The 13,169-nt window shown below is 37.3% G+C and overlaps 1 protein-coding gene across 5 annotated transcripts in view; it reads right to left on the bottom strand.

Moving 5' to 3' along the window:
* Positions 1-13,169, bottom strand: part of Bicc1 (BicC family RNA binding protein 1) — a 262,071-nt gene that overhangs the window by 190,266 nt on the left and 58,636 nt on the right. The window contains exon 1 of one of the 5 annotated variants that reach the window (XM_074078896.1): positions 8,481-12,648. The exons of the other annotated variants lie outside the window; for them this stretch is intronic. Coding sequence (XP_073934997.1) covers positions 8,481-8,529 — 49 coding nt within the window. The 5' untranslated portion in view covers positions 8,530-12,648. Of the gene's footprint in view, positions 1-8,480; positions 12,649-13,169 lie in introns of those variants that run through there. 5 annotated transcript variants of the gene reach the window in all.

Below are 13,169 nucleotides of genomic sequence, written 5' to 3'. Positions count from 1 at the left end.
CGAGGGCTATGAGGCACTGAAAACAAAGATTTCTAAATAGTAGGAGTCATCAGCTTGAAATCAAATCTGTATCTGTCTTAACCTCCTGAGGACATTTTGAGAGAGGAAGAAAAGAGCTTATTGGTACTCTGGGGGATGGTGGGAAGTTAAAGAATTAGAGCAGGTTGAATAAAACACGTAACATTAATAATCATTTTCTTAATATTCAGCTTAGGCTAACCAAAAGCCATGAAACTATTTAAGAGTTTATGTGGATGGCTATTTAATGGAATGAAGTTTATATTTCTTTTGTGTTTGTAATAACATGGCAATGGGGCAAGCCAGCTTGTATTAAATCAGAAACAAATGTGTTCCAGGCATGTTTGAAGTTCAGGTTGTATGCAGAAAGGCAGTCTGTTTTACTATTCTTCCCACAAAATTGGGGGTTGGACGAGGGCAAAGAAAAAGACATGCTTGCTTTCATCAGGGCTACTCCTATATCTTGATGCTGAAAGACTTGGATTGATTTATTTATACAAAATCTATTTAACACCTGAGGCATATAAAAAGGAAATAAAAGTTGTGGAGTCAGATAACTCTGGGTTCAACTCTAGGTTTGGCAGTTACAAGGGGCAAGGATGCTGAGCAAGTTCTTCAGCCTTCCTCAGGCTCTGTTTTCACCTGTAAAGTGTGTAAATAAGCATCCTATAAGCATTTAACAAATCAAAGTCCCCAACCTGGGTCTCAAAGAACTAAGTAATAAAATGATAAGATTCTCAGTTCAATGTTACAGAAGAGTGACTGAAAATATGCTACAGAAGCTCAAAGAAAGAATAGGCTAGCACGCATCTGAGCTAATTAATGTGGGACTGAGACATGGGGTGGTGTGAAAGCGATCTCTGGGCAGACAGAATGCTGTAAATACCACGTTTGTCTGACTCCAAAACTTCCCTTTCCCTTGGAAATGCTTCAGAGCACATGAACTGACACATGTGTCATGGGGACCCAGAATGTGCAGGATAGCAGAGGTGACATGGGGCTCTCCAGGGACTGGGCAGTGAAGACAAATTACGCAGCACTAAGGAAGGACCACTGCTCAGAGGACAATCTGAAAATGTGTGGGTTTTGTTTGGTTTTTGGTTGTCATAGGGCCCTGAAGCAGAGAGATCAGTGATATGGACAGCTGGTGTCCAGGGGCCAGGGCATATACAGAGTTGCACTAAGAGTACAATCATAGCAATAATGGTGGGTGCTTCTGTTAGGAATGTCCTTGCTTCTGTCGAGGGTTTTCTAGAAAGCACCTACCTATGCCGATTCTCCTTGCTACACTATCAGTGGCTTGGACTTTCTCAAGGACTAAGCACTACTCAGGGTTAGAATTTGCCCCTGGGTTCTCCTCTACCTACTTCTAACATATCGAACTCCAGTAGCTACTGGAATGCACCCACAGCTACTGCAATGTGCTCACTAGCTGTGGGACCTACACCGTCAAAGGTTACTTACCTTGAAACTTATCAGCACACAAGGCCATTCCTTTGCCAGTGAGGGCCAAAGTCAACATATGACAAAGAAGCAGAAAGTCTTACTGTCTCACTCTAAAATATGAACAAATGCAAAACAAAGTAACAGAAGGAGAGTGGAGGAAAGGGAAAGAGAAGGAAGAAAAGGAGGAAGAGAGGAGTGAGAGGAGAAATGAAGTTCAGGCAGGAGGAGAAAGGAAGGTAAGGAAGGACAGAGTTGGGAGCCAGGAAGAGAAGGGAGGATGGGAGGACTTTCTTTTAACTTAAAATTAATATTGTCATAAAGAGAAAGAAGTAATGCACTCCCCTCAAAATAATTACAACAGGATTTTTTTTTTTTTTGCAGTGGTAAAGGTTGAACTCAGGGCCTTGTGCTTACTAGGCAGGCACCTACCACTTGAGCCACACCACCAGCCAGCAACAGGATAATTTTAAGGGGAACATTTAAGGTACAAGAAAGAAATACTGTACATTAAAATAAAAATAAAACAACACCATTCTATCCAAGATGTGGGAATTTTACAAAATTCTCCCCTAAAGAGGACATATGTAAAATAAACAAAAATATTTTCTAAAGATCCATGCAAGAGTCCAAAACCAACTATTTCCAAGAAAACAAATCAAAGAAATAGACTAGAAAGTTTCCAGAAATAAAAGGTATTTCCATATTAGTAAAGCTAACTATATTTGTAGCCAAATGAAAAAATACTCAAATCAAGGCAAAAGACTTTTGAAATTTCACAACATCTGCAATAGAAGTATCTTGAAACCTTCCAGAGAGACAAAAACCAGTCATTAGCAATTAGAACAGTATCAGAACTCTCATTCTAGCCACAGAAAGCTACGTGACAATGGAATAAAGCCTTAAATTCTTAGGGGAAATGGTTTTCAACACAAAATTCTTTACTTGGCTAAAGTCTCCACTAAGTGGGAGGATGTGGTGGTATTTTCAGGCAAGTTGTGAAAAAATAAAAATTACCTCCCTTCTACTTTCTACTAGGAACGTTTGTAAGCTCCAAAAGGAGGGGAAAAGCCAAGAAAGTGAGACTTTCCTTAATATAGGAAACTGGGAATTAAATACAGACAAGGGAGTAGGGGAAGTTCCCAGGAAGTGTGAAGATGACAACTATGCAGCCAGGCCAGAAAAAAAGTGGTAAAAGATGGAGCAGGACAACAGACTCCAAGTGGGTAAGTTGTCAGGGAAAGATTAAAAAAATAACTCATTAATAATCTGACATCCTGATCCTGTGGAAAACTATGCAGAGAGGGTTAGAGAGAGTGGAAAGAATTTGTGATAGGTATAGCAAATATTAAATCTAAAGAAAAACATTAAGTCAATCGTCAAGTCCAAGAAGAACAAAACTCTGATAAAAAAGGAAATGAAATGTTTATTAATTTTTTTACTTTTTCAAGGGAATAGTAAAAGCACAGATAATATAAATACTGCACATTGATTTAACCAAACATGTTTAGATTTTATTGGGAAGAAAAAAAGGAGGAGCAAAGGGTTTCTTTTATATAAGACTATAATCAAAAAGGTCTAAAGGTAATGAACTGGGGGAAAGCAGTTAACATATATCACCTGGAAATGCGGAAACAATATGAGAAGAAACAGCACAAATAAAAAAGGGCTGCTGCTGAGAACGACAGGGTGATGTTATGGGAAAGGGTACTGTGACCTAGAGCCTCTTTATACTACAGTAGACCCTGGCACCTGTGGGGCTATGGTTCCACTGCTGAGGAAAACCCACACATGCTCGGGATGCAGAGTTCAGTGCTGTACTGCGGATGCTTGATTTATTTTTCACACAATGCTGCCCGACTTCTGCTAAGGACGGGCCACCCTTCAACAGACCTCAAATTTTCACTCTTTCACTTCAGTCAAGTACATTCAATTTTACCTTCCTTTTGAGGGATCATTTGCTTTTGGGGAGGAGGCTTTCCACAAAATGATGGGCAAGGAAACACTCACAAAGTCACACAATGATTTACTCAGCTAATGACATGGGACTGATAGAGCTTGTCATATCAACTGCATAAGGCACACACGGGAATTAAAAAATTTTGTTTTGGAAATTTCTTTGATCTCTTTCATTTATTATTTTTGACCATGCTTAATCAAAACCATATGTAATAAATCCATGAATAAAGTGGGCTTACTGTATTCTATTTTTAAACTAAGTATGTATATCTGATGATAATTTTTAACATACTAGCCAATTTAACTCAGTACTCATACCACAGAGAATAAAAAAGGAAAGTGTGATAATCTAGCCTAACACCATGTTTGGCTCTAAATGTTTACCCAAGAAAGTCAAATGTTGAAATCTTAATGCCTAAAGTGATAATATTAGGATGCGGGGCCTTTGAGAAGAGGTTATATCATGAGGGTGGAAACCTAGTGAGCAGGATTAGTGCTCTTACAAAAGAGAACCTAGAGAGATGCCTCACCCCTTCCACATGTGAGGACCCAGGTAGAAGGTACTGTGAGCAAGTGGGACCTCATCAAACACCAAATCTGCTGGCACGCTGAGCTTGTATTCTCCCAGCTCCTGAATTCTAAAAATAACTTTCTCTTATTTATAGGCTACCCAATCTATGATATTCTGTTACTGCAGCCCAAACCAACTAAGGCATCATTATAACATCTTCTGAATGTAAGGTGGAGCTAAAATTCACCATGATTTTTTAGTATGAAAATGATAGTATTTAACACTTATACTTCACTTTTAAAGGCTTTTTAAAAGTTGAATGCTCTAAATATCAGATAGACTTTGGAACAACAGAGAGAAGATGTTAACTCATCACTGTACTCCTCAAGACAGCAGCAGTAGGCTCAGGAGGCCCCCTGTCTGCCTCAACCCAGCAGGGCTGGGCAGACCACACTAGGGAAATTAGGGATAACAGTGGTATTAAGTGGGTGCCCAAGGAGCAACAAACTGAGGACAGTCTGAAGTCTTCTTAGCAAGGCAGACTCCAACCAGAAAGCAGAAATAGAAAAAGGTCAAACAGTTGGGAAGGCAGTGGGCAGATATCTGTACAGCAGTAAAAGAAGAGGGACCCTTGCATATAACAGATACATATAACTGAGTTTATGTGAAAAAATCCACAAGCCTACCAAATATTGGTAATATTTTAAATATTAATTGTTCAGTGGTTACTTATTAAGCACTAAGTTACTTATTTATTTATAATTAAGTCACTCATTAAGTAATTAATGAGTACTTATTTGTTGACTTTCTACTGATTCCTTTATGACTTTTGGAGTCCCACTCCTAATAAGAACTTTTATAGAAGATCAGATGTCTACTGTGAGGATAATTCTACCTCTGTCAATATACAATCTATATACTTTCTCTTTCACCAAAAAAGTAACCTGTGAGCTATGAAATAATCCCTCTGCATAGACTTTTATGCTCTTTAAGTTGTTCAAAAGTTAAACTATATCATGAAATTTATCTTTTATCACTGGACACTCCTAACTAGCTCAAATGTCATAGGGCTGCTTAACAAGCACAGCCACTAATACAATTCTCCAGAGGACTGCAGACATACTGACTTGAAGATACACTGGGAGAGGGATATGAAAAAAAATCATATTCTTTGGCCCAACTCACAGAGCCCAGTGAATCTTAATATTTGTGGAAACCCAGGAATCTGCATTTTTTCAAACATACCAGGTAATTGTTACATAAAACTAAGTCTCAAGCTTTGTGACATCACTGGAGTCACATGGTAAACTCACTGCTTTTATTTCCAAACACTCAGTCAAGGTACTTTCTATAATCTTAACGACTTGTCCACTTCCATCTATCCCACAGTTTATCTGAACCCCAAAACTAGAGAGAAACAGAGATTGTGAGGCAGGGAAGGAGTTTAAACTTAACAACATAAATCACTGTAGGCATTAAGGCCATGCCAGTGCTCTGGGTGCTTAGCATAATTCATTACAACACAGAGAGGCTGCTTTTAAGAACTAATGGTAGAAACCATCAGTTACATTTTAACATTAAAACTGTTTCCACCCCTTTGTAAACGTTCCCCTCAGCGCCTGCAGAGCCAAGATTGCCTCACGCTGTATCTCAGAAGAGGTGCGAGGTGCTGAGAGAATCAGCAGATGTCCAGTGAAAGGAGAGAACTTCTTCCTCCACTCAGGAAGACTGAGTCTACGATCTACAGGTATACGGAATGATTCTAAAAGCTGAAGTGCTTTTGGAGGGGACCTGGCCTACCATCCCAACAGGTTCTGCTCAACCTGAAAATTGTGGTTTTGCATCATCAAGTTACTATAAATCCAGGCATTTCCACTCAAAAGGCCTAGAAAAACATTTAGGGGAGCTCTTATTTCTTAAACTCAGCAGTTTGCTGCTGATAAATCACAAGCCTACTTCTATAAAATTATTCAGAGCCCCTCCTTTCAAGATGTTTAGTTTGAAAAAAGATAGAGGCAGTAAGAGCTAAGCCATCAATTTTAATCTCTGAAAAGAATCATTTGTTTTGTTAAGCCTGATCTAAATCTAACATCTGATTATAATTTAGTCCATTTAAAGTTCTTGGTGTGTTAACATGAATTCCTTTTTTCATCAACAGGCAGAAAACCACCTTTAAATGTGGTTTTCATCTCAAACAATGCCTGAAGAGTAATTTTAAGGTAATAGTCTTTGGCCCAGGATAAAAGTTATGAACAGATACTGTTACCTCAATTTCTCTGAAGAAATGCATGTGTATATTTATGGTGCAAACACACTAGTCATATTCTAAACCATAGCTTCATTCTTATTTCCAGAACTGTAACTTTGGTTTCTGAGTCAAATTCTCTCTTCATTAAAATAAATCTGCTCTAATCACATAGTGGACCTATACATGTTAATTTTCTTGGACAGTTCCTATCAGCTGCTTTTTGTACTCTAAATGTTTACTTTGGAAAGTTGAAACTCATTTTTCTCCTTAAATTTAAGGAACTTGAATGTCTTAGGCCTAGATTATTCATGAGTCTCAAAATACTCAAGCCTTCCTAAAAATTTAATGAAAGTTTCTTTTCCTGACAGATGATAGTTAGTGCTCTACCAAGTTTGGATTCTGAGACACCTACCCTGAAACATACAGTGAAAAACTTCTTTGAATTATCTTTTTGGTTTTGTTAAATCTATAGTATGTTTTGGATCTTAAGTGCTCTCCAAAGGCCCATGAGTTAAAGTTTTAGTCCCAAACTGATGGTGCTATTGGGACATGGTAGAATCTTTTAAGAGCGGGGCCTGATAAAAGAAGTTAGGTCACTTGCCCAAAATGCTCTTGAAAGGGATATTGGGACTCCAGCCCCTCCTCTCACTCTGTTTCCTGGCTAGCATATGCTTCTGCCATGGTGTTCTACCTTAACACAGGCAAGGGGGCTAAGCAACCATGGACTGAAACCAGGAGTCAAAACTTTCCAACTTTTTTTTTTACATGAGAGGATAATCAATATTTTATTATTAATTTTGATAATGGAAAAATAACTAAGCTGCTAAACAACATAAGTAAATGATGTGAATATTACATATGCTAAGAGAGATCAAAAAGAAAGACAAATATGCATCTCCCTGTATGATGAAGAAAGATAAATTATGAAGAAAAGTAGATAAACCAACAATTGCACTTGAAGGAGTTAACACACCTTCAAGGAGGCAAACTGATCAAGACAAAAAAATAAAAAGAATTTAGAAGGCTAAAAATATCCCTTCTTATCAATAAGGTCAAATCAACAGATGTGCATAGAACTTTCCAACAGATACACATTCTTTCTTCACATAGCAAATATTTATGAATGAACTCTTATTAAACTTTATAAGATAAAAATGATAAAAATAGATTAATAACAAAGAATTTTTAAACATACAGAGATAACTGTCCATAATACAGAGGTCAAAGTATTATAAATGTGTATCATGAATGATAAAATGAAAACTTTACGAATTTTAAGTTTTTTAACTCAAGTATTTTGTTCCAGCAATAGAAAGATGCCTAACACAATCTATTCAGGTTAACTTCAGAAATATTTGAAAATAAATTCTTGACCTCTGATATGTCAGATACAATACTTGAATCCATCCTTTTATAAATGGTCTATTTGCCTAGAAAATTCCAAGACTGTATCTCAGGGTAAGGACTTATATTACAATTCATATAAACTCAGTAATTTCATAAGTATTAGTAATAAGGAACACAATGACAGAAGTATAAATGACAGAAGTATAAATTCATACAATCATTTTGGTGAGTGACTTGTCTATATAAAGAATAACTAATTTTCACGTGCTTGGCCCAGTAATTTTATTTCTAGGAAGCTAGCCCCTAAAAATAAAATTCAAATGACAAAAGAAAAAGGAAAAAACTTTTGGCACAAAAATGTTCATCTAAGTAAAATATATAATAAGCAAAAATTAGAAAAAACAATATGAGAATTAAAATTTCGCAGGCACTTAATCAAACATTTTAAGGCACTTGAAAACACTATTTTGATGATTTTCAAATCTGAGCAGTAAGGAAAAAAATATTATTATAATAATCTACAGAATAAATAAGAAAATATTGCTCACACAATTATATATTTCATATGATTATAATAATATTTCTTTAAATATACACACAAAATTAGGGACATTCATCAAAAGGTCAAAATGTCTATGATAGGTAAAAGTATGATTATATTACATTTTATTTCCTAAATTTTCTTGGGATGTGAACTTATTACTTTGAAAACACCCTTAATAAAAGTTAACTGTTTTTTACAAAAGTAAAACCAGTTAATAGTTTTCATTATACATCTAATCGTATTTTATAGTGTCTGTTTCTGAGAAAATAATATGAATCTGTATTTGTTCACAGATCTAATTAAAGACAGTTTTTTAAAATCTGATTTCCAAAGGCTATTTTGAAATTAACACAGTCCAAATAAATGTACAAAACAGTGTATCTTGCCCAAATCCAAGCAAAAATGCTTACCTTCTAGCAGGCCCTTCAAAACTCCCTCTACACTCCTAAATCTCTCCATTCCTGGCCCTGTCCCTTAACACATAAAGAGCAGTCAGCTTAACTGTACCTACTCAGTGGCTATAAACAGAACTCTACAGCAAGGGAGCTCCCAAATAAGCACCTTCACAAGTATAAACACAAGCCAACAAAAAATGATTTTGAAAAATAGGGTGCCATATTACATGCCTATTGTAACTGCAAGAGCTATGAGTCAACTTCTCACAACAGACCTGCGTGAACTACAAGAAGCCCCCCTCATACACCATCTGAGGTGACCAGGGCAAAAGGGGGAACAAAAAGTTCCCCATCAACAACCAGGAAGCACTAACTTGCGTGTCAGTGGGATGCATAGCAATCTTTGTCCAAAACTTCCAAAATGTATCAAATAACAAAAAAAAGAGAAACACAGGTTACCCCACCCATCTTCAAACAGATTTTGTGAAAGAAAACAAAAGTGCACAGGTCAGAGTAGAAGTATTGTTTGGGGACAATCAGGTGGCTACAGTTTATGAAGAAACATTCCCATAACAAAAAGTCTCCCTTACTCATTCCTCTCCTGCTCCTGAAATGAAAGAAGGGTCTGAGAATTTTTTAAAGAAGATGTTAACCTGGCCAGACAACTGACATTTCCTCAGTACTGTGTTCAAACCTTTGCTGGGTGGGAATGAGAGACACAGGACAGGAAGTAGAAGAAAATTTGGAGGTTTTGTTGTTGCTGTTAATTCTTTGTCTTAAGACAAAAACTCTATGTCAATTCAGACTATTCTCTAAAGATACTAACTCAAAACTTGTCCCCAAACTTCACCACCACTATCCCCAAAATAAAAGACAAGACAGAAATATTGTCCTGATTTTAAAACTAACATTCAGCTTCATATGGAATATGCCATCTACTTCTCATGAACACATAAAGAAAGGACTGTGTACTGATAGGGACAATTAATATAATGAATAAGACGGATATGTTTCCTCTAATAAAATCTTTTGCAGAAATTTTCATCCCAGAAAGAAGCTGAAGAGACTATAAAATCACATCTATAAAAGGTATGGAAAAAATACAAAAATTTGTCACATTCTGGAAAATATCTTCTGTACACTCTAGAAAAACAGTAAATATCACCTTCTGAGAAACATTGCTAAATGTTTCTTTATATGTGGTTGTTAAATGAAGGAAACTTGGTGGCACAGGCTATAAACAGAAACAGGTACAAGAAGAATCTACAGCAATTTGTTTACTTGACAGTCCATGGAGGCAGGATATATGTTGGGGAAAACTGGGTGTCTGCAAAGTGAACTCCTGAGGAAACATTGGCCTTCCTAAAATCACTACTTCTGTCTAATATTCAGAGCATTTAACACAGAAAAGTTTCTCACTGCATGTCCTGAACCTCCTACCAGTTAAGTTTAACTTCCCCGCTATGGTCTGCTTATCTGTGACCCCCCAAAACTCATATGTTGAAATCCTAACCACTGAGGTGATGGTATGGAAGGCAGGGACTTTGCAAGGTACTAATCATGAAAGGGATTAGTACCACTGTAAAGGAGGCCCAGAGAGACCTCTTACCACTTCCATCAGCTGAGGTGACAGCAAGAAAGTACAGTCTATGCAACAGAATGATTCCTGTTTCACTGAATCTTACAGTCCCTTGATCTTGGGTTTCTCAGTCTCCAGAACTGAGAGAAATAAATTTCTGTTGTTTATAAGCCACCTAGTTTCTTGATATTTTGTTATAGCAGTCCAAATAGTCTAAGACAGTTTTTCCATGCATACACCAGGTAAAACAGATGTGCTTTTCAGTCTTGACCATAGATAGCATCTCACAAAGAAGACCACACTGGACTGGCTTCTTCCTAGTGTTGCTTATCTTGTTATGACTCAACAGCATCTAGACCAATGTTAAAGAGCAGACATACATGATGCTGAGCAGATATGAAGCAAAATGATGTTGAGCCAGGTGTGACTAACAAGAGCTATTTCAAAAAGATGAGGAGTGTCTATTCAGACCTTTCAAAGAAGGGAGAAATGAACTAGTAACAAAGAGCCAAAGTTTAGAAAAGGCAAGCCTATTTGTATCAGAGAGCACATCTTTGGTCAAAAAATCAGTTTTTTAAAACCCAACTCATTTTTGCATCAGTGTTAAAGTAAAATATTTCCCTCTGATTCCAAAATATAGGGAACATGATTGCATTCCAGCCCTCTGAACAATCTCATTTTCTGTCTGTGGATTATTTGACAGGCAGTTACCCCTTCCTAAAAGATCATCTAAAATTCTATAAAAACTACATCAAGGGATTGGAAACAACAAGAAAGAATCTTAAATGCTAAGATGAGTAAAGTCACTTTTATTAGAGACACTGGTAGCACTTTCCATTAGGCTGTATATTGCAGTAAAGAAATCTTTTTTGAGTCTGGTTTCCCAGGCTTCTTGCTTTCAAATAAGAGGAAAATCTACTCACTTCCCAAAACATCTACCTTTATAAGAAAACTATCAGTCTTCCTCCATGCACATTAAATTTTTCACCAGTTACTGGAATGGAAGAAATCAAAATTCTTTGATTATGTAGAAATTTTAAGAGATACACTAAAATGAATAGACTTGTTTTTAATAGACTTCTTTATAACAAGTCATTCCATAGACAGAGCACTCCAGGATGGAAGCCCACAGTGGGCAGCACAATTCCTTAGCACAAGCAAGCAGTCTATTCAACCTGATCAGAGATATCATGGTCCCTGCTTACAGACCAAGCCAGGAGTGCACATTGCCAAGAAGGGACTAGCACTTAGTTCCCAGTCAGCAGCTATGTTGGTCTTAGCCAATTCTATATGTAAAAGATTATTTTCTCCTTAGGAAAAAACCCTATCCAACACTTCTAAGTCCATTAAGATCAGGTTTTCTGCTCCACACTCAACCTTCTGACAATAAATTCAGCAGAGACAGACTAATAACATACCATCCATAATCCAACTGGACAATGGCTGCTTATTACTAATTCCATATGAATAAAATTTTAGATTTTCTGGAAAGAATTACAAATAGGTGAGGGATGGGAACAAAATCTGTACACAACACAACACAACTGATTAGCTCTACCAAGTGCTTTGAACATTACTGAACCTCCCTACCTTAAGTAGCATACGGGTTAGGATAATTTCTACCCATATGGTTCAGATTGGATTTCACCAGAAGCAGATCCTGGGACAATTGCTGGAATGAAAGTCACTTAGGCAAAATGTCCCCAGTGGGACAGGTAGGGAAGTGAACCATGAAAGAACAAAGAGGGGAAGCCTACACAGGAGTGTGGGAATGGGTTCCCACACTATTACCTGGAATCAAGTATTTGTTCCCAAATCTGTTTGTTAAATAATATCAAAATACATGAATGTTTCTAATTAATCCCTATCCAGAAAGGCCTCGGCTCCACAGACAAAAAGCAAAAACAAAAACGGTAGGGGGTGTGTGAGTGAATCAATGAATAGTTCCATGGTTTTTTTTTTAATTTGCATTTATTTTATTATTTTATTTATTCCCGTGCCATAAGTTTTTGTTTCTTCAGTTTCTTCTGGGATATCTTTTTCTTCTGTGCAACCTCCTCTTCTGGTTTGGGAACAATCCGTTCCTTTTCAGTGAGGATCATCTCAATGTGGCAGGGAGAGCTCATGTAGGGGTTGATCCGGCCATGGGCTCTGTAAGTAGGCGGCGCATTTTGGGTGCTTTGTTCACCTGGATGTGTTCAATGACCAGGGATTCTACATCTAAACCCTGAAGTTCAGCGTTACTCTCTGCATTTTTAAGCATGTGCAGCAAAAATTCAGCACTCTTTTTGGGCCACCGACCCTGTGTCCAGCCCCACTGTTTGGCCTGGGCACATCTACCAACTCCACCATTGTAACGCTGGAATGGCACACACTGTTTCTTCAAGGTGACATCTTTCAAATACTTGGTGGCTTTTCGAATATGCATACCCTTGATGGCCTGGGCAGTTTCTCGAGTGTTCTTAAAGTGAACACGAAGATTTGAACCTCTTGACTTGCATGATTTTGTAGGGTTTTCTGGGTCAAGAGAGTAGCGAACCATTTTCACAGGTTACCTCTGGCCGCTTACAGGAAGAGCAATATTTCCATGTTTTAAGAGGATAATAAAATATATATAGTATGTATTATTTTGTCATTGTCCAACTTAATCAAGTTTATTTTGGTGTAAATCACACTGGAAAAGTACTTATATACATAAACCACTTTGATTACCACCTCTGGTGGCTCTTGTGTCTGTTCTACGTTCACTGCTCAAACAATCATGTGAGATTCTCTCTGAAGGTTGCAGATAAGACACTAAACTCTTAGGCCCTTCCCAACTAACCATGGAATGGAATGAACTTCTTTTCATACACTAGTTCCTCCTTAAATGAGGTTTTGCCTTCTGTGGTTTCAGTTGCCAAAGGGCAACCATGGCCTGGAAATGTTAAATGAAAAATTTCAGAAATAAACATCTCATAAGTTTTAAATTGCCTGCATTCTGAACGGCTTGATGAAATCTTGTGACAACTTACTCCATTCCATCCAGGACAGAAATCATTCCTTTTCCCAGAGTATCCACACTGTATATGCTACTTGCCCATTAGTCACTGAATAACTGTCTAGATTATCAGATCAACTGTTTG

Source organism: Castor canadensis, chromosome 7, assembly GCF_047511655.1.
Source record: "Castor canadensis chromosome 7, mCasCan1.hap1v2, whole genome shotgun sequence".
NCBI lineage: Eukaryota > Metazoa > Chordata > Mammalia > Rodentia > Castoridae > Castor > Castor canadensis.
Note: the sequence above shows the minus strand (reverse complement) of the source record. Positions and strands in the feature narration are given on the sequence as shown.